The sequence below is a fragment of the Musa acuminata genome, chromosome BXJ2-2 (assembly GCF_036884655.1).
Source record: "Musa acuminata AAA Group cultivar baxijiao chromosome BXJ2-2, Cavendish_Baxijiao_AAA, whole genome shotgun sequence".
Classification (NCBI taxonomy): Eukaryota; Viridiplantae; Streptophyta; class Magnoliopsida; order Zingiberales; family Musaceae; genus Musa; species Musa acuminata.
The window spans coordinates 25,628,012-25,649,574 of NC_088339.1; the positions used below are offsets into that span (position 1 = coordinate 25,628,012).

The 21,563-nt window shown below is 45.5% G+C and overlaps 3 protein-coding genes across 3 annotated transcripts; all 3 read left to right on the plus strand.

Moving 5' to 3' along the window:
• The first annotated feature begins 2,013 nt into the window (after nt 1–2,013).
• Nucleotides 2,014–5,395, plus strand: LOC103976003 (L-gulonolactone oxidase 2-like). The gene is made up of 4 exons (XM_009391168.3): nt 2,014–2,703; nt 3,921–4,176; nt 4,276–4,443; nt 4,570–5,395. Exons 1-4 carry the CDS (start codon nt 2,023–2,025, stop codon nt 5,259–5,261), a joined length of 1,797 nt encoding a protein of 598 aa, XP_009389443.2. The 5' UTR covers nt 2,014–2,022; the 3' UTR covers nt 5,262–5,395.
• Nucleotides 5,396–13,990: 8,595 nt separating this feature from the next.
• Nucleotides 13,991–14,425, plus strand: LOC108952188 (uncharacterized). The gene has a single exon (XM_018822316.2). It carries the CDS (start codon nt 13,991–13,993, stop codon nt 14,423–14,425), a length of 435 nt encoding a protein of 144 aa, XP_018677861.2.
• Nucleotides 14,426–15,615: 1,190 nt separating this feature from the next.
• LOC135586082 (L-gulonolactone oxidase 2-like) lies at nt 15,616–18,797 on the plus strand. The gene is made up of 4 exons (XM_065095850.1): nt 15,616–16,307; nt 17,198–17,453; nt 17,605–17,772; nt 17,899–18,797. Exons 1-4 carry the CDS (start codon nt 15,627–15,629, stop codon nt 18,573–18,575), a joined length of 1,782 nt encoding a protein of 593 aa, XP_064951922.1. The 5' UTR covers nt 15,616–15,626; the 3' UTR covers nt 18,576–18,797.
• The last annotated feature ends 2,766 nt before the right edge of the window (nt 18,798–21,563 follow it).

The window sequence follows — 21,563 nt, forward strand, 5'->3', positions numbered from 1 at the left end:
TCTCATGTAGATATCAAGTTAAGACGAATATCTAAAACATATCTAACATATTTGAGTATCAATTTGCTCTCAATATTGGTCTCCAACCAAATATCTCCAATACCCATAATCTTTGATGTACTACTGTTTCCTATTTTAACATTACTAAAATCACCAATAGTATAAGATATGAAGAAATCATCATAAGAAGTAATATGAAATGAAGTACCGAAGTCAATTACCCAGTTACAGTTCTAAGCTGCAAGACTGAAACATCCGTCATCACAAACAATAACGATATCACCTTTAATAACAATTGTATTTTGTCTCTTTCTCATTTTTCTTCATTTCATTCTGTTTTTACTTTCAAAACCTATACTCTTTTTTCATATAACTTGACTTGTTATAGTAGAAATACTTGATATTTTTTCTAGACTTAAATTTTCCTTTGTAACTATGTGGATTTTTACTATGATTTCTTTCATGTATTTCTTGTTTTTCAATAACAAGTGCACTAGAAGAAGATTCTCCTTGTTCATTCATTCTGGCATCTTCATTAAGCAAATTATCTTTAACATGTCTATGGTTAGAGTCCCTTTTGGCATGAAGTAAAAATTGTCACTATGTACGTTTCCTAATTTTGTGGGAAAGAGCTGATAAGTAACAATCCTTGTATCTCATTATCTATATTCATTTTTATAGCAACTAACAAATCTTTCATCATATGTCTCAAGTGAAATAATTAGATGAGTTCAATTTAATCCTATCATTTGATTCTTACATTTCAATCACATAAAAAAACTAGCACCAAATAATATGATGCTCTGATACCATTTTGTGGGGAAAAACTGTTGCAACAGAAATAATTTTTTTTCCTCTTTGTGGATCAAAATGAGTACTTCACCAAAATATTAATTTGTTACCAAAAGTAAATATTAATTGAAACAACATGAACATTAGAACAATGAATCAATCATAAAGCGACACTTTTATGAAAAAAATTCATTATCGAAAAAATCACAAGAATGTAGTCCACTTCAAACCTCCACTATTACTAATAATAATAATATGTTTATAATAAGTTTTCTCCAGAATAACTAGAGGATCACAATAACATCAAGAATATAAATCTTGGCTCAACAATAATATAGATAAATTTTATCAAAAAACATATTTAGGTCTCATCAAATGAATATATCATAAAAATATATCAGAAAAGACAGGTCGACACCATTAGTATTGTAAAAAATATTATAAATATTCTTCATATAAAATTTAGAGCAATACTAATGATTGTCTAACAAAAACTTTAAAACCTTAACTTTTTCCTTTCTTTTTATCCCTATCTTTTTATTGGTTATAGTGTTCGCACGTCCTTCACCGCGCAGATCTATCCTTTTTTTTTATAATAATTTTATTGTCCAATCGGTCCCAACAATTTGTCTGATCCCAGACAACCTCCCCGACAGTATCTGACGCAGAGATCACTAACCTTATCGCTTTTAAAAATAATAAACTCGTGTCACACGTTGATATTTTTATTGGTTTTAATTAATTTCCAGTTGGCCCATGTGATTCACATAAATGACATCACAGTTGTCATTGCGTACGCATCTAATTTTTTAACAAAAAGGCTGCTCTTATTGCATGTCCGAGAATCAGATACGGATGATTCGGTGCTGCTTTTCCGTTGTCCTCTCTCGCACATCATCATCCCCGGTTTCCACAGAGACTGGTGGAAGTAAAATTGCCAACTCATCATCTACCTCCCTATATCAATTAATTATCTATTCTCGTGCTTGCATCACGTCTTCTGCAACCATCAACCCGAGACATCGACAATTACGAGCCGTTCCAACACGTCTAAAAGAACGTCAGATTCATCGGGATGGCATAATCTATTGTTAATCAACGGGCTTTACCTCCCTTATTTTATATGATCTTTTTTCGACACCTAATTATTGTGTAAACAGTGATGAAGATATCGAATTCACCAATATATACATTCCATACCCACACACAGACCAACTCTGGACAGCCATCATGGCCGCCACCCACATCGCCATGTTTGCCTCCGGCCTCGCCGTCTTGCTTCTCCTGGTCCAAGGGTCGCCGCCAGGGCCCGTTGTTCAGTGCCGGTCCGGCAACACTAACTGCACCGTGACCAACGGCTATGGAGCCTTTCCTGATCGCAGCACCTGCCGCGTCGCCGCGGTCGCGTACCCTTCGACCGAAGAGGAGCTGCGGTTAGTTGTCTCCGACGCGACCGAGAAGCAGCAGCACATGAAGGTGGTCACAATGTACTCCCACAGCATTCCCAAGCTGTCGTGCCCCGGCGGGCCGAGCGGCCAGGGCCTGGTCATTAGCACCCAGCGACTCGACAGATCGGTGAGCGTGGACATGGCCACCTCGCGGATGACATTCGAGGCAGGGATCACACTTAGGGCGCTCCTTGACGCGGCGGCCGCCCGTGGCCTGGCGCTATCCCACTCGCCGTACTGGCAAGGGATGACGCTCGGCGGGCTGCTGAGCACCGGCTCGCATGGGAGCTCGGCGTTCGGGAAGGGCTCGGCGGTGCACGAATATGTGGTAGGGATGAGGCTGGTAATTCCAAGTCCGGTCCCGGTGAACGGATACTACGCCAAGATCGTTAATCTTGGTGAGGATGATCCTGATCTCTTGGCTGCCAAGGTTTCTCTCGGTGTTCTTGGAGTCATTTCTCAGGTATGTGTGTGGTGACCTACGTGTTATTCTTTGTTCTTTACACGGTTTGAGATCCATGTGATAAATCATCTTAGTTCTTCATGGTGGTTCTTCCAACCACGTCAAGTACTTTCATAAGCTGAGTGTACATGACTTGCCACGTCTCGATGCTAATTAGGTGCAACTATATCTTTAATTCTTCATGATATAGTAGAGATCATCCTACTGTTATTAGCAAGGCTGAATACTTCCTATCGTCAGCAAAATGTCGAGACAAAAAAAAACTTGTTTTCTATCAAATCACTTTACAAAGGAAGGCATGTTCTTTTCCTCGAATCTAGAAAGTTACGTAAATAATAGGCTGTTGATGATCCCAGTGGACTCTACTTTTAATCTTTCCTTCTTTTCTTGCTTTGCTTGTCTTCCTTGTTTCAAAATGGGCATGATGCAAACCTTTGATCCGTTCTAATGATTCCATGTACCTTCCCTCGTCGTTTATTTTAACGACACAACATAATTGAGTGTTATGGAACATAACCCACATAGACAAAGATTAGAGAAAAAGCAAACTTTGCAAATAACGGCTACAGTGACATTGATGATGACTTCGTGTAAATGAAGAGTGCCCCTTGTTGATCTTGATAGGAAGAAGGGATAGAGTTATCAAACAGAGGAAGAGTAATACAAGCCTCAATTTTCTATATTTCTCTCAAAAAAAAAATTTATAATTTTAAAAACTTTATCTATTTCATGACCCATATGGGGTTTATATAGTCCTCAAAGATATATTACATTAATTGTATTCAAGATTAATAATTTTTTAAATTTTTTTTTTTCAAAAATCAATAACTAATTGGACTTATTCTTCCGTAGAATTAATCTATTTCTTCGTAATGAATCTCCTGCAATAAATATTTCTTTTGATGAAATAAATCTCTTTATAACATTTGAACAAGTTTAATTTCAACACTCCTGCCTTCACATATGGAGCCTCGCGCAAGGCAAGAGGCAGGTCCATGCTGCCTTGCCTTGCAGAGCTTAAGACCGGGCCCAATAATTGCCTTAAAAGCCTCAGTAACAATTGTTAGGTCGAAGGACGATAGGGGATGTCAGTAGTAGCAGTTATTGTTTCAATCTTGTTGCCTGAATAGCCGAAAACAGTTGACGTGCAATACATGTGCTTTTGTTCTGCTGCTTCATTATAAGTAACCTAAGAATTACTTGAACCGATCGCGCAGGTCACCCTCCAACTTGAGCCAATGTTCAAGCGATCCATCACCAACAGGGTCGTAAGCGACGTTGGCTTCGAGCAAACCATCTCCTCGTACGCTGTCGCTACATACTATGGGGACATCAGCTGGTATCCGTCACAACGCAGAGTGGTGTACCGAGATGATATCAAGGTCCCCATCACCACCAAAGGAAAGGGTGTAAACGACTACTTAGGGTTCCGAGCGCAGCCCACCCTTGTCGGAGCCTCTCTACGTGCTTCAGGTCTTATAAATTGAAGCTTTTATTTTGCTTGTCAAACTTAATGTAGTGTTCGAGCAGTATTATGCACACATTTACATGTGTTTGTGTCAATGACTGCAGAGGAACGAGTGGAGGCAACGGGAAATGCGGAAGGCAAATGTGTGCTGTTCAGATTGCAAGTTGATACTTTGATTGCGACCGGCATGGGCCTTAAGAACAATGACGGCGGCTTGTTAGAATTCACCGGCTATCCGGTCATTGGAAACCAAAGCGACATGCAATCCTCCGGTAGGTCCTCCAATTATCCGAAGAATGTCTGCATGTATGAATGATAGCTCTTGATGAAAATGCTTCATCACAATAATGACAGATGTAACGCCCGGATTTATTTACTCTGAGTCATCTTCTCTCCAGGTTCTTGCCTAAGGAGTGCAGAAGACAACCTTCTTACAGCCTGTGGCTGGGACCCTCGTTTTGCGGGGTTCTTCTACCACCAAACCACGATAAGCATCCCCTTCACCACCATCTCTGACTTCATCGCCGACGTCAAGAAGCTCCGCGACGCCCATCCCGACGCACTCTGCAGCACCGAGCTGTACTTGGGCTTCTTGATCCGCTTCGTCCGCAACTCCACAGCTTATCTTGGCAAAACCGACGACGTGGTGGCCATCGACATCACATACTATCGTTCAAAGGATCCAAAACAGCCGCGACTATATGAGGATGTGTTCGAGGAGATCGAACAGATGGCCTTGTTCAAGTACAACGGGCTGCCGCACTGGGGGAAGAACAGAAATGTCGGCTTCCTCAATGTCAAGAACAAGCTGGGGGCTAAGTTGGCCAAGTTTGTGAGTGTGATGCAGAAGTATGACAGCAATGGATTGTTCTCTTCAGACTGGACCGATGCGGTGCTGGGACTGCGAGAGAAGGAAGTTGTGGTGCAGGGAGATGGTTGTGCACTGGAGGGGCTGTGCATTTGCTCCACCGATGACCACTGCGCTCCTAAACAAGGCTATTATTGTCGACCTGGAGAAGTCTATGAACAAGCTCGAGTTTGCCGGAAGATAAAATCCGTGGAAGCTGATGGTTTGGCATGGAGCGCATGATATCATTCACATTCATTTGCTGTGAGGTTTATTTATGCGTCACTTCCTCTTCGAATAAAGGTTGTAATGTCAGTCAATAATTACTACATAGTTTATTATTATAATATTAAGCAAACGTCTAACTAGTCTATCAATTCCGTTTTGGTCCTTCAACCACGGACCAATAGTAGTACACTCCACTTACCAAAATACTTAAGCTGAAGTTAATAGTAGTACACTCATCAGACCTGTTACGGTAAGTAACTTTTTAGCCGTGACTTCGGGTTCGACGCGGCTGGTTCAGGGCTCCAAATGACTCGGATCAGACGTGACTCCCTTTGAAGTCCCGGGGCGGCGGATGCGGGGGATCTCGCTGGGAAACTCCGCCTTGTCGAGTAGGCTTAACAGCGGTCGGGTGCTTGCACACAGGTCGGGTCGGTAGCTCGGCCCGACCCCTCCGACGATCAAGTCAGTGGGGAGAAGTATAGTATTGAGCGATCGATTCCCCCCCCCCCTTTCGGTTGGGAGCCGGGGGGTATTTATACAGGGGGTTTGATGTTACCTGATGGGCCATCCTGCAGGAGGAGGGTCATACCTCTGATGAAGTCTGTTGTCGTCGCGGGCGTTGCGTGGAGAGCTGAGCTTCGGCAGGGTGAGGGGAGCGTCGGTCAGCCGAGGGGATCTGGGTACGATGGGTGTGGGCGCATGTCGTGTCATCATTAACGTTCGTTCTGGGGCAGTGTGCCGCACAGGGTGTTCGACGTGGGGGGTGTATTACGTCAAATCCGGGGTGCTATGTCAGGTCAGTTTTTTACCCCTATCAAGACCCTTATAAGCCAATCTTAATCTTGCTCACTTTCGATGTGAGACTAATCAGGGATGTTACAGTATAACTCTAAGATGACTTATACACGTCATTCTATAGAACTATAATGTGTTAAGAAATTTCTTTTTGGGAAAAAAAGTACATAATTTCTCATTATTTTTAATAGCAAGATCCCAATGTGACACTCCATTATCCGTTGCATAAAAGGGACGAGGAAGCAAGAAATAACAGTGGCATTATTAATGCCATCGTGTGGAGAGACATAATATGTTACCGCGATATTCTACGCTATCATTCCTTCAAATAATAATGATGATTAATGATAATAACCTGCGACTCACGTAAATGTTCTGATTAATTTTACATAAATTACACTTGACCCACGTTTCGTGACACAAATTGATAGGGGTAAAAATGGCGATGTGACACGCCATGACAGCATTCCTCTGAGCGACACGATGCCCAAGGCACGCCATACCCTGCAGCAGCTCGGCCTCCCACGCAACCCCAGTGGCAATGTCAGACGCCACCAAAGGTATAGTCCTGCCCTGCAGACAACTGCGTTAGGTAACATCAAACCCCCTCTATAAATACCCTTGAGTCCTAAGCAAAAGGGGGGATCAGACACTCAACACACGGAGGTTTCTCTTCCTCCAAAACCCTCGCCACATCATCGCTAACTTGATCGTCGGAGGGATCGGGCCGAGCCCCCGGCCCGACCTGTGTGCAGGTGCGAGACGGAGTCGCCTCTTCCCGACGTTGCGGCGGAGCTTCCTCCCGACCCGACCAGCCGACCCAAACTGTCGAACCGATCAGCCGACCCGAGCCACCGACCCGAACCGCTGTGCATGGCCGCCGGGAGACCCAGAGGAGCGCCCCTAGGGAGATCACCGCCTTCCGGACCCGAACCAAGCCGCGACGGCTCCGAGGCCACGGCTAAAAAAGTTACTTACCGTAACAGATTGGCGCTAGAAGGAGGGCCCGAAATGATGGTACGTTAGCTTTCTCTTTGGTTGCTCCGCTGCAGCCGACCTGCACCAGCAGCAGCGACTTCTGAGGATGGTCTCGGCTCCTCGGCCCCCCGCGTCTCGGCCGCTCGGCCCCTCGGCCCCCCGCGTCTCGGTCGCATCTTGCCTGCATCGAGCACCTCAGCCAATCTCTACCGAAATCCACCTCGGCGCGGCCCGACCGCCTGTCGTGTTCCTCGGCCACGTGGTGCCCGAAGCCGCGTCCTTGCGTCTTGCCCGCCTGATCGTTCTTCTCGGTCGCATGGCCCTCGCGACCACGCTTGCACGGTCACCCCGCCTGCGTCGTGCTCCTTGGCTCCATGTTGCTGAGACAGACCAGTGCCACCAGTACGCCCGCGTCGTGCCCCTCGGCTCCATAAACCCCGAGACATGTCTGCGCGGCCAGCCCATCCGCGCCGGACTCCTCGGCCATATTCACCGTCGAGTCCACCTCAGGGCGACCCACCCACCTGGGTCTCGCCCCTCGGTCGCAGCCTGCCTGCACCGAGCACCTCTGCCGCTCGTTGCCAAGATCCACCTTGGCACGGCCCGACAGCCTATCATGTTCCTCGGCCGCGTCCTGACCGCCTGATCGTGCTACTCGGTCGCATGGCCCTCGCGACTAAGCTTGTGCGGTCACCCCGCCTGCGTCGTGCTCCTTGGCTCCATGTTCCCGAGACAGACTAGTGCCTCCAGTACGCTCGCATCGTGCCCCTCGGCTCCATAAATCCCAAGACCACACCTGCGCAGTCACCCCGCCTGCGTTGTGCTCCTCGGCCCTCGGCTCTCCGCCACCCCGATACCACACCTGCACGGTCACCCCGCCTGCGTTGTGCTCCTCAGCCCTCGGCTCTGCGCCACCCCGAGACCACACCTGCGCGGTCACCCCGCCTGCATTGTGCTCCTCGGACCTCGGCTCTGCGCCATCCCGAGACCACACCTGCGCGGTCACCCCGCCTACGTTGTGCTCCCCGGCCCTCGGCTCTACGCCATCCCGAGACCACACCTGCGCGGTCACCCCGCCTGCGTTGTGCTCCTCGGCCCTCGGCTCTACGCCATCCCGAGACCACACCTGCGCGGTCACCCCGCCTACGTTGTGCTCCTCGGCCCTCGGCTTTACGCCACCCAGGACACGCCTGCGGGGCCAGCCCGCCTGCGTCGTGCTCCTCGGCTCTTCGGCTTTACGCCACCTGAGACACACCCGCGCGGCCAGCCCGCCTGCGCTGTGCTCCTCTGCCCTCATCGGCTCCATTGCCCCCGAGTCCAACCCTACTCGGCTTCCTGACTAAGTTGCGCACCTCGGCCTCGTGCTGCTCGAGACACGTTCGCGCGGCCGGCCCACCTGCGTCGTGCTCCTCGGCTCTTCGGTTTTACGCCACCTGAGACACACCCGCGCGACCAGCCCGCCTGCGCTGTGCTCCTTTGCCCTCATCGGCTCCATTGCACCCGAGTCCAACCCTGCTCAACTTCCTGACTAAGTTGCACACCTCGGCCTCGTGCTGCTCGAGACACGTTCGCGCGGCCGGCCCACCTGCGTCGTGCTCCTCGGATCCGCATGAACAGCCCACCTGAAGTAAGAAGCCATGCATCGGGCTCCCCGCATGCAAAAACCGACGCATAGCTCCTTTCGGGGGGGGGGGGCATATGATAGGGGTAAAAATGGTGATGTGACACGCCAAGATAGCATTCCCCTGAGCGACACGATGCCCGAGGCACGCCATACCCTGCAGCAGCTTGGCCTCCCACGCAACCCTAGTGGCAATGTCAAACGCCACCAAAGGTACAGTCCTGCCCTGCAAACAGCTGCGTCAGGTAACATCAAACCCTCTCTATAAATACCCCTGAGTCTTAAGCAAAAGGGGGGATCACACACTCAACACACTGAGGTTTCTCTTCCTCCAAAACCCTCGCCACATCATCGCTAACTTGATCGTCGAAGGGGTCGGGCCGAGCCCCCGGCCCGACCTGTGTGCAAGTGCGAGACGGAGTCGCCTCTTCCCGGCGCTGCGGCGGAGCTTCCTCCCGACCCGACCACCCGACCCGACCAGCCGACCCGAACTGCCGAACCGATCAGCCGACCCGAGCCACCGACCCGAACCGCCGTGCATGGCCGCCGGGAGACCCAGAGGAGCGCCCCCAGGGAGATCACCGCCTTCCGGATCCGAACCAAGCCGCAACGGCTCCGAGGCCACGGCTAAAAAAGTTACTTACCGTAACACAAATGACATGGTAGTTCACACCGAAACTGCTGCTCTCTATAAATTACTCAACGGCGCAGCATCCAATCTTCTGTTTGTTCCTTTCTCATCCTCGCAGTATAATTTGGAGATAGGAAGTGGTCGCACCATGAGCGAGGCAAACAGCAGCGAGAGCAAGCTGAGCCAGTACATCAGGCCCCCCGACCGGGCTGCTGTGGCATGCCCGGGACTTGTACGAGAGCAGCATGGCCGGGATCGCCGGCAAGGCGCTGCGTGGCCCCGTCATCGCGCTGTCTCGCGCCTATGGCTTTGGGCAGTGCTCGCGGACGAGCAGCTGCGAGGAAGAGATCAACGACCTCATCGGCGCCGCTTGCAAGAGCAAGATGCGGGCCATCCCGGTGAAGGAGGACGGGACGCTGGTGCCGAGGAGCCACAGCGTGGCGACGTCGAGGATAGACGATGACAAGCCTTGTGACTTCGAGGACGACCTCACGGTGGCCCGGGGGCCAAGGAGATGTAGCTACGATGTTGCCACCAAGAGGAACGTGGGCTTCTAATAAGCTTCAAGTTAGCTTGTGCGGTGATCAACACGAACAGCAAACATCCGAGCTTATATATTGTACTGCTTTCGAGGGAGGAAATAAGCAATTCGTTGAGCCGTTGTCATTCTTTAGGAACCAAAACTTATTAGGAGAGAAATCGAATAGTGAATACAGAAGAAGATATTCTTCGCTTCTTTTGTGAAGCTTTGTTGTATTTTACCTACTCACCATGTCTTGTGATAATCTCATGTAATATCTGCACAAAATAACTAGTTTTAGATTGGGCATGACATCCCGAAGGAATGATTGTTTAATAGACTACAATGTTTATTTATGTGAGGATTTGGCATGCTTTTCTCATCTAAAAAAAGGAAATGTTAAATTTCTAAAAAAGACCTCCTAATTTTAAGAATTTATCAAATAACGCTCCAATCTTGAGAAATTTTTGTTGAGTATTTTTTTCTTAAACAATCATTCTACCCATATTGATTAAGGAAGGAAGGGGCGCAAGGGACGTCACCTCCGTGTTGCACCATCTTCCCTCTCCTTGTCATGCTGGATTTATTGCCTACAGGCCTCACGTGAAGGAGAGGGTACGAGTACCATCGCCACCTTTGTGGATCCCACCGACCCCACCCTGGTGTCGTGCTCACAACCTTCGCATGAGAAAGGAGGGGACGTGAGGGCCGCCATCGCCTCTGTGGACCTTACCGACCCCACCATTACGCGCCTTATCCGTAACCCTCACGCAAGAAGGAGGGGGGGTGTAAGAACCGATGTCGCTACCTTCATGGACCTCGTTGGATCCTATTGGACTTGTTGCCCATAGCCCTTACACGAGGAAAAAGGATTGTGAGGGTCGACACCACCACCGCCTTCACAAACCACTACGACCCTGCTTATATGTACTTCACTCGTAACCCTCGTGCAAGGAACCAGGTGGCACATGTGCCATCGTTACCTTTGTGGAATCTGCTAGTCTCCGTCAAACCTATTGTCACTCTGCACCACCCCCCCTTTCCTCGCATGAGGGCCGTAGTGTATAAGGGTTGTAGGTGACAGATTCTATGAAGCAGAGGAGAGGGTACGCAGTGCAGGGCGCAAGGGCAGAAGTAATTATTGATGGAGGAGGAGATGACTATGGGTCTAATAGAAATAGAGATAAAATAATATTTTATATAATCAAGACACTCTCTATGAATTTCTTAAAGTTAAAAGACTCTGTAAAAAATGTATAAAGTTAATTTTTTTTAAAAAAATAAGGATTCGAGGTGCGTCCGACCAAACATATGTGTATCCAATCATTTATCTGTGGGATGATGACAAGCCTCCTTCCTGGAGAGGATCAACACACAGCTCGTTAGTAGGGGATTCAGTAACTTTCCTTTTTTTTTCCCTTTAAAAATATTAAGTTTCAGAACTTATCAAAAAGAGGTCCAAATTGTACATTTATAACAATAAATTTGAATACTACAAGTTTTTCTCGTGCAACCAATACACACACATATACTACAGTTTTGCCCCATGCAAATCGAATAACAATGAGTATAGTTTTGACCCTTCCATGTATAGAAATTAAATAACAATTAGTTGGATTCAATTCAAAGAGTTATGTTTCTATACTGTGGACCAAATTAAGTATATATAATCAGACTCTTTTAATTCTTAATGATACTAGATTATCCTCTTAGTTTATTTTATTTCAATTTAGACATGAATATTTTCATTACAATGTGAATAATAAAAATATCTTAAAAGTGAAGTCATATCGTTCTTTATTAGACCTTACTTTTCAACTTTTCTAACGCTCCAACCAATGACTTCTCATTGTTGGCCATGAATGAAATCTTGAATTCTAATTTTTAAGAAAAATGTAACTTATGATATTTTAGATTAATACAAGTTAACAATTATTAACTATCATTAGTTATGATTGATTAAAAATTGAAATGTAGTAATAGAATATGATATTACAAAATGTTCACGTTTTATTTCTTCTTCTTAAAAGATAATCTTGTTTATACGAATTCAAAATATATGATATATTTTAAAGATGTCATCTAATTGGTGTTAGTGTAGATTTTGATTATATGAGCTAGGATAATTCTTCAAATCCAATGAAGGTCTATTCCAAACCAATCTCACTCCACATCACTATTAGTAAAGCACCAAACTTGCAAAACTAGGTCGCGGGGTATTCTTGACAAATATCCATTCAATTATCAATTGAATTCTTAGGTTTGGACTGGCCAACGAATATTGAAGTGAAATCATAGACTAGTCGAGTTGATCATGGGTTCAGACTATCGATCATTTGGCCACATATCACCCCTTTATGAATATATGTCTTACTACTTGACCATCATCTTTGACAGTCGACCCGTTGGCTCATTGGCCACATGTCGCATTGTGGTAATGTTGTATTCGACATGTCACTTGTCACCTATCACTAGCTCCCCACTTCTAGGTTGATAGATTGTAGGACTATAGTGTAACACTCCTGATTAGTCCCACATCGAAAATGGACAAGATTAAGATTGACTTATAAGAGTTTGATGAGTGTATTACTATCAACTTTAGCTTAAGTATTTTGGTCAGTAGTTTAGATCAAACAAAGTTGATAGGCCAACTAGCCCATCAGACTCTCGGGTGTGATGACATATAGAACTAAGAAGTGCTTTGGTCTATGCTTTTAACACTGATAGTGCATTTGTTCATCATCTTTTTGACATGTGTCATAGAAATGCATGTTGTGGTACCATAAAGTTTCCTTGATATCTTGGTTGTCCTCTCTCTAACGCTAATATATTAGCATAAATTTTAATTGTCTGAGTTGAGATGATAACTTAGATCCAATTGAGATTCATTCCAAGTTAATCTTACTCTAGGAAACCTACAAATGCCCCATCGTCGATCAAGTCAGACTTGTCGGCCAATACTAAAGTCAAGTCAGCTCCTATACCTAAAGTTCCTTTTATTAGTAACTCCGAGAATGATTATGTCTTGAATCACTGATGGTAAGAGGCAAATATGTGCCACATTCAAGCTGAGACATGGCATGATATTCATCGAACCTTGTGCCGACATAGGTTGTGCTAATCATGGGTTTGGACGATCGACTATTCATCCACGTATTATTTCATGAGTATGCATCTCATGATTCGATCATCACCTATCTACCACATATGATCCTTATGCTCTTTGGTTGTCAACCTTTTGGCCATGTGTCACTACACGGTGATGTTATATTCGATATATTACTCTTTATGCTAAAGAAAATTTTATAGTTGATCGCAAGATCTTAGACTCAAAATTCTACATTCGTTAGTGGTGCGTTGGCCATGTCTCGCCGCATGATAGTGTTATATTCAACGTCACACCCTTCACCTGTCAGATAAAGACTTTAATAGTTCCTCCCAAAATTTTAGACTTAAATTCCACATTAATCACTTATTCTCAAAAAAAAAAATCTGGTTAAGATCGCAACCACTGCTTCGGTTACAATTATCCCTTCTATTTTTATAACAGAACAAATAGGGTAAACAGTGTGCGAGTCGATCAGTCGGTGGACTGCCTTCATTCCACCGACTTACACCATCATGAGATCCTCTTAATTTTCAAATTATAATAATAATAATTTAAAAAATATGAATAACATTAAATAAAAATAAACAAAAAAATCAGCCACAACGCGTAAAGGTCAAAGTCAAAGTACCCATGACCCATCGACTGGGACACGTGGAGGCAAGAAAGCATCACAACAGACTCGAGAACGAGCCCACGTTGGACCATTCAGGGCGGGATTAATTGAAAGAAACAACGAGCGAGACAGTCAGCAGGTCCACTAAACTGGAAGCATTCTTCATGCTTTGAAATCAAAACATGAGTCTAACATGATCAACCAAATTGGACTCAACACTTGTGATCGAGAAGAATAGGGTGCCGCCATGTTCGTACAAGTAAATGGTTGATGTGATCCGGGAGAGAGCAAGGCATATAAATGCTTCATAACAAGGGAACGTCTCTTACAAGTTCTCCATTGACAGGTTCTCTTCCTGCTTAGAATTGGTCCAATGTTTTCCGGCTTCCCCATACCTCAGGAAATTGAGTGAAGAACTCTATTTAAGCGACTTCAAGTCGGCACGACTCTCTTCGCATCCAATGTTGGTGTAGCGCTATGACCAAGGGAAGCAGAAGAGGGAACAAGCTGATGCGGTACATCAAGGCCCCTTATCGAGCACTGCTTCGTGCCCGGGACTTGTACGTGAACAGCATGGCCGGATGCGCCGGCAGGGCCCAGCGCGGGCCGACGATCATCGCGATGCCACGCGCCCAGAGCCGCAGCTTCCACCGCCCGCAAATGAGCAGCGGCGAGGACGAGATCAACGAGCTCATCCGCGCTGCGTCGAGGAGCAGGCTGCGGTCCGTCGAGGGAGCGGCGGTTCCGAGGAGTCACAGCGTGGCGGGGATGACGATTGACGAGGACAAGCCATGCAACTTTGAGGGCGACGTCAAGGTGGCCTTGGGCCCGAGGAGCCGGAGCTGCGACGTCGTCTCCAAGAGGAGGGCGGCGTTTACAACGAACGCCGTAAGCAGCATCCAAAGCTTCTAATACCAAGAGTGGAAGCACCAAATGCAGCAATCCCATGTCGTCGTGGTTTCTATTACTCGTGTTCGTGAACTCGATTCGATACTTTCTCTCCTCTTCTCCTCCTGTCATGTTTCTGTTCACTCGTGAATGTTTGGGCTGCCTGCTTACCTCATTCCATCTACACGAATGGAATGTTCATATGGCATCTCGGTATCATTTCCCTCAAAATTTGAGCTACATTTGAAGCATTTTCATTATATATATATATATATATATACACACACACAAACGCACACACACAATAAAAGTAATACAATTATTGATGCCCATGCAAAAAGATTTTATATCATTTTTATTTAATTCGCTCACGGGGATCAATCGAGTTGTCCATGTGTTATTATCCATTAACTTGCTTTGATCTATTATATAATAACGATTGGATCATGAGCTGGCTTTCTCATCTGCGTGCCAATCCAAACGCTTCTATATTGTGCCATCGACGACTTCTATATCTTTGATTTGCTCACATCTCAAAGCAGAAAAAAGGAAAAATGATGAGTACCTACAATATATGACAATTAGTTAGACCGATTCTTCTAAATTTTCTGATCCCATCGTGAGGCGTGCATGACCAGCCAACCTTCCCCACTATATTTTACTCGACCATCACTAACCTTACCGCTATTATAGAAATAGTATGTCAACACGATCTTGGCTGTCATCATTTCCTTACAATAATAATAATGATAAGAACCTTGCGTCCCAAGTTGGCTCACGTGATTGAAATAAATGACTCAAATTGGGAACGGATGAAAACTCCTCCTATTGTATGTTCATGAATCAGATATGGATGATATGGCACCACTTTTCCATTGTCGTCCCACGCACATCATCCACGGTTTCCACAGAGACTGGTAGAAGGAAAATTGCCAACTCATCTACCTCCCTCTATCAATATATATTATCTAATCACGTTCTTGCATCACGTGTTCTGCGGCCATCAACCGGAGACTTTGACAATTATGAACCATTCCAACACGTCTAAATACAAGTAAGATTCATCGGGATGGCATAATCTCTTGTTAAGTCAACGGGCTTTACCTCCCTTCTTTTATATGATTTTTTTCTGACTACTAATTATTATGTAAACAGTGATCAAGATATCGAATGCACCTATATATACATTACATACCCATACCCAGACCAACTCTGAACAGCCATCATGGCCGCCACCCACATTGCCCTGTTCGCCTCCGGCCTCGCCGTCTTGCTTCTCCTAGTCCAAGGATCACCGCCAGGGCCCGTTGTCCAGTGCCGGTCCGGCAACACTAACTGCACCGTGACCAACGGCTATGGAGCCTTTCCTGATCGCAGCACCTGCCACGTCGCCGCGGTCGCGTACCCTTCGACCGAACAGGAGCTCCTGTTAGCTGTCTCCGACGCCACCGAGAAGCAGCAGCACATGAAGGCTGTCACGATGTACTCCCACAGCATCCCCAAGCTGTCGTGCCCCGGCGGGCCGAGCGGCCAGGGCCTGGTCATTAGCACCCAGCTCCTCAACAGATCGGTGAGAGTGGACATGGCCACCTCGCGGATGACGTTCGAGGCAGGGATCACACTTAGGGCGCTCCTTGACGCGGCGGCCGCCCGTGGCCTGGCGCTACCCCACTCGCCGTACTGGCAAGGGATCACGCTCGGCGGGCTGCTGAGCACCGGTTCGCATGGGAGCTCGGTGTTCGGGAAGGGCTCGGCGGTGCACGAATATGTGGTAGGGATGAGGCTGGTGGTTCCAAGTCCGGTACCGGTGAACGGGTACTACGCCAAGATCGTTAATCTTGGTGAGGATAATCCTGATCTCTTGGCTGCCAAGGTTTCTCTCGGTGTTCTTGGAGTCATTTCTCAGGTATGTGTGTGGTGACCTACGTGTTGTTCTTTGTTCTTTACACGGTTTGAGATCCATGTGATAACTCATCTTAGTTCTTCATGGTGGTTCTTCCAACCACGTCAAGTACTTTCATAAGCTGAGTACATGACTCGCTACGTCTCGATGCTAATTAGGTGCAACTATATCTTTAATTCTTCATGATATAATAGAGATCATCCTACTGTTATTAGCAACGCTGAATACATCCTATCGTCAGCAAAATGTCGAGACAGAAAAAAAGAACTTGTTTTCTATCAAATCACTTTACAAAGGAAGACTTGTTCTTTTCCTCGAATCTAGAAAGTTACGTAAATAATAGGCTGTTGATGATCCCAGTGGACTTTACTTTTAATCTTTCCTTCTTTTCTTGCTTTGCTTGTCTTCCTTGTTTCAAAATGGGCTGATGCAAACCGTTGAACCGTTCTAATGATTCCATGTACCTTCCCTCGTCGTTTATCGTAACTACACAACATAATTGAGTGTTATGGAACATATGAGCACATGCAAACCCACATAGACAAAGATCAGAGAAAAAGCAAACTTTGCAATAACAGCTACAGTGACGTTGATGATGACTCGGGGTAAATGAGAGTGCCCCTTCCTTCACATATGGAGCCTCGCGCAAGGCAAGAGGCAGGCAGGTCCATGCTGCCTTGCCTTGCAGAGCTTACGACCGGGCCCGCTAATTGCCTTAAAAGCCTCAGTAACAATTATTAGGTCGAAGGACGATAGGGGATGTCAGTAGTAGTAGTTCTTGTTTCAGTCTTATTGCCTGAATAGCTGAAAAGAGTTGACTTGCAATACATGTAAGCTTTTGTTCTGCTGCTTCATTATAAGTAACCTAAGAATTACTTGAACCGATCGCGCAGGTCACCCTCCAACTTGAGCCAATGTTCAAGCGATCCATCACCAACAGGGTCGTAAGCGACGTTGGCTTCGAGCAAACCATCTCCTCGTACGCTGCCGCTACATACTATGGGGACATCAGCTGGTATCCGTCACAACGCAGAGTGGTGTACCGAGATGATATCAAGGTCCCCATCACCACCAAAGGAAAGGGTGTCAACGACTACTTAGGGTTCCGAGCTCAGCCCACCCTTGTCGTAGCCTCTCTACGTGCTTCAGGTCTTATAAATTGCAGTTTTTATTTTGCTTGTCAATCTTGATGTAGTGTTCGAGAAGTATTGTGAACACATTTACATCGACATTTCGTCCGAGATTTATACTAAGAAGGCATCTTTTCTCCTCCATCATTTGTTTGTGTTTATGACTGCAGAGGAACTATTGGAAGCAACGGGAAATGCGGAAGGCAAATGTGTGCTGTTCAGATTGCAAGTTGATACTTTGATTGCGATCGGCATGGGCTTTAAGAACAATGACGGCAGCTTGTTAGAATTCACTGGCTATCCAGTCATTGGAAACCAAAGCGACATGCAATCCGCCGGTAGGTTCTCAAATTATCCGAGGAATGTCTGCATGTATGAATGATAGCTCTTGATGATAATGGTTAATCACAATAATGACACATGTAACGCCCGGTTTTATTTAGCCTGAGTCATCTTCTCTCCAGGTTCATGCCTAAGGAGTGCAGAAGACAACCTTCTTACAGCCTGTGGCTGGGACCCTCGTTTTGCGGGGCTCTTCTATCACCAAACCACGATAAGCATCCCCTTCACCACCATCGCTGACTTCATCGCCGACGTCAAGAAGCTCCGCGACGCCCATCCCGACGCACTCTGCAGCACCGAGCTGTACTTGGGCTTCTTCATGCGCTTCGTCCGCAACTCCACAGCTTATCTTGGCAAAACCGACGACGTGGTGGACATCGACATCACATACTATCGTTCCAAGGATCCAAAAAAGCCGCGACTCTACGAGGATGTGCTCGAGGAGATCGAACAGATGGCCTTGTTCAAGTACAATGCGCTGCCGCACTGGGGGAAGAATAGAAATGTCGGCTTCCTCAATGTCAAGAACAAGCTGGGGGCTAAGTTGGACAAGTTTGTGAGTGTGATCCACAAGTATGACAGCAATGGATTGTTCTCTTCAGACTGGACCGATGCGGTGCTGGGACTGCGAGGGAAGGAAGTTGTGGTGCAGGGAGATGGTTGTGCACTGGAGGGGCTGTGCATTTGCTCCACTGATGACCACTGCGCTCCTAAACAAGGCTATTATTGTCGACCTGGAGAAGTCTACGAACAGGCTCGAGTGTGCAGGAAGATTAAATCCGTGGAAGCTGATGGTTAGGTTTATTTCTGTGTCGCTTCCTCTTCGAATAACGGATGTAATGTCAGTCAATAATTACTACATTGTTTATTATTGTAATATTAAAGCAAGCGTCGATAAATGCAATATTGTATGGGAGGCAGATTACATTCCTCCTGATTTATCTGTACAACTCCAAGATGACTTATGCAAGTCATTCTATAGAACTATAATGTGTTAATAAATTTCTTTTGGGGAAAAAAATTAGGACATAATTTCTCATTGTTTTTAATTGCAAGATCCCATTGTGAAGGAAACGAACACTCTCCAGTATCCGTTGCATGAAAGGGACGAGGAAGCAAGAAATAACAGTGCCATTATTAATGTCATCGTGTGGAGAGACGTAGTATGTTAACGCGATATTCTTCGCTATCATTCCTTCAAACAATAATGATGATTAATGATAATATAGCCTAAGACTCACGTAAATGTTCTGATGAATTTTACAAAAATTACACTTGACCCACGTTTCATGGCATAAATGAAATGGTAGTTCACACCGGTTCCATTTCAAAATTTTGACTCAAAGCTCGTCCTATGGATCGCGAGAATAAACCATATGGTAAGAAGCTACGTAAATATGGAAATCACAAAGAAGGGTGATTACTGTAATTAAGCCTTCCTCGATCCCCCCCAACCCCAAGAAACTACTGCTCTCTCTAAATAACTCTACGGCGCAGCATCCAATCTCCTTTTTGTTCCTTTCTCATCCTCGTAATATAATTTAGAGATAGGAAGTGGTCGCGCCATGAGCAAGGGAAACAGCAGCGAGAGCAAGCTGAGCCAGTGCATCAAGGCCCCCGACCGGGCGCTGCGGCATGCCCGGGACTTGTAAGAGAGCAGCATGGCCGGGAATGATAATATATGTATACAGGATAATCTCATGTAAGCTCATTTATATACACAAAATACTCGTTTTAGATCGGGCATGACATCCTGAAGGAAAGATTGTTTAATTGACGACAGTGTATTTTTATGTGTGGATTTGACGTGCTTGTTTCCATCTTTATAAAGGAAATGCCTAATTCTTAAAAAAAAAAAACTCTCAACTTAATTTTTCAAATAGCTCTCGAGAAATTCTCATTGAGCTTTTTTTTTATTTCAAAAAGACTATTCTATATCTATCGACCATCACCTCCACTCGCGCATTGCCATCGGCATACTCACCCCTGGCCCTCACGTAAGGAAGGTGGGAACGTGAGGCCCATCGCCTCCTCCATACACCGTCTCATCTCTTCTCTGTCCTACTAGACCTGTTGCCCGTAGCTTTCATGTAAGGAAGGAAGGGACATGAGAAGAGTCGCTATCTCTACGAACATACCTCACTCACACTCCTTGTGTGAGGAAGGAGGCCTATCTGACCCATCATTGTCTATGTGCCCTTTTTTTCCTCACCCAAGGGTTATAATACGCAAGGGTTATCGACGATGGATTCGATAGAGCAAAGGGGAGGGTAAGCAGTGTAAGGAGAAGGAGGCGACGATGCGGGGTGAAGCTGATGGTGGGTGCAGGGGAGATGGTGGAGATAGCACAGGACGACGATACAAGGAGGAGACGGTTGTGGGTCTAACGGAGATATGAGTAAAATGGTCTTTTTATACGATTAGATGTGCTTTGTAGAATTTTCTTAAAGTTGGAATATTCTACAAAAGATTCTCAAAATTAAATTTATTTTTAGATGATTCACCCAAAAGAAAATAAGGATTTGAAGATTCGATGGTAAAGGTGACGGTGGGTGCAAGGGCGACGGTGGAGATAGCATAGGATGACGATAAAGGGAGGAGGAGATAGTGGTGGGTCCGGAGATATAAGTAAAATGATTTTGTCATACAATTAGAGACATTCTATAGGATTTTCTTAAAGTTGGAATGTTTTATAAAAAAAGTTCTTAAAATTAAAAAAGATTTAGATGATTCACCCGAAAGAATATAAAGATGTGAGGCACGGATGAGCTATAGGTGGACCCAACCATTGATGTTGAGGGACGATGACATTAGAGGATCACGCACAACTCCTTCAATCATTAATTATATATATAAGTTTGAGTCGATTTTGATTGAATTCAAAAGGCTAAGTTTCATCACACATGAATATTTCCATTACAATGTGACAAACAAAAATATCTTTAAGAGTGGAGCCATATTTGGCTCTTTACTAGACCTTACTTTTCAACTTTTCTAACGCTCCAACCAATGATCTCAGTATTGATCATGAATGAAATCTTGAATTCCAATTTTGATTGGCAATTAAAGCTAAGAAAAATGTAACAGATGACCTCAATATCTCTGCTGCCATATAGGTACACAAGTTTCTTCTAAGCGTGGGACAATGTATCACTTCTGAACACGTATCAGAGTAAATCCAGGTCATTGCAGTTTGCAACTTCTTCTTTCTTTTCCTGATCCAATTCTTACAGTTGTTGATGATCATCCGCAATTTCTTCCCAGTATATGTTCCCCTTGTAGCTCAAGCAATATCCGAAGGTAACTTTAGCTATAAATTTCGTTTGGTTTGGAAGTTCAAGAAAAAATAGTCACTCTTATGTCCAAAGTTATGACAGAAATGAGGTGGTCTCATTAACTATGCTTTGAGACTATGGAATACGGTCAAGAATTTGAAGCTGTCTGCCAACATTTACAAGTGAGAATGGAACGGATAAATGAAATCAAAAGTACCCATTTGGACTGCACAAGAAAAACCTTTATGACTGACGTTTTGAACTGTTCATATGAGGTAGTCACTGTTAACTCACATCCACGTTCAAGAAAATGATGTGCTACAGTCTCCGAGCGGTGGCAATTCCATGATTGTCCACCGAGGATGCTTATTATTCTTATTCGCAAGCAGTTCGTGGAGATAGAAGATCCATGGAGCAGGACGATCCCAATTACCTCTTCCAGGCCTAAATTGTAGAGTAAGTTGATCTCTGTCATAACCAAGTCTTGGCAGCGATCTCCAAAGAGTTCCATG

Bases quoted from the DNA above. Each gene is read 5' to 3' on its own strand.
- LOC103976003 (XM_009391168.3), top strand. From the start codon at position 2,023: ATGGCCGCCACCCACATCGCCATGTTTGCCTCCGGCCTCGCCGTCTTG. The intron at 2,704-3,920 runs GTATGTGTGTGG...CCGATCGCGCAG, and splicing joins TTCTTGGAGTCATTTCTCAG to GTCACCCTCCAACTTGAGCC. The intron at 4,444-4,569 runs GTAGGTCCTCCA...TCTTCTCTCCAG, and splicing joins AAGCGACATGCAATCCTCCG to GTTCTTGCCTAAGGAGTGCA.
- LOC135586082 (XM_065095850.1), top strand. From the start codon at position 15,627: ATGGCCGCCACCCACATTGCCCTGTTCGCCTCCGGCCTCGCCGTCTTG. The intron at 17,454-17,604 runs GTCTTATAAATT...TTATGACTGCAG, and splicing joins AGCCTCTCTACGTGCTTCAG to AGGAACTATTGGAAGCAACG. The intron at 17,773-17,898 runs GTAGGTTCTCAA...TCTTCTCTCCAG, and splicing joins AAGCGACATGCAATCCGCCG to GTTCATGCCTAAGGAGTGCA.
- LOC108952188 (XM_018822316.2), top strand. From the start codon at position 13,991: ATGACCAAGGGAAGCAGAAGAGGGAACAAGCTGATGCGGTACATCAAG.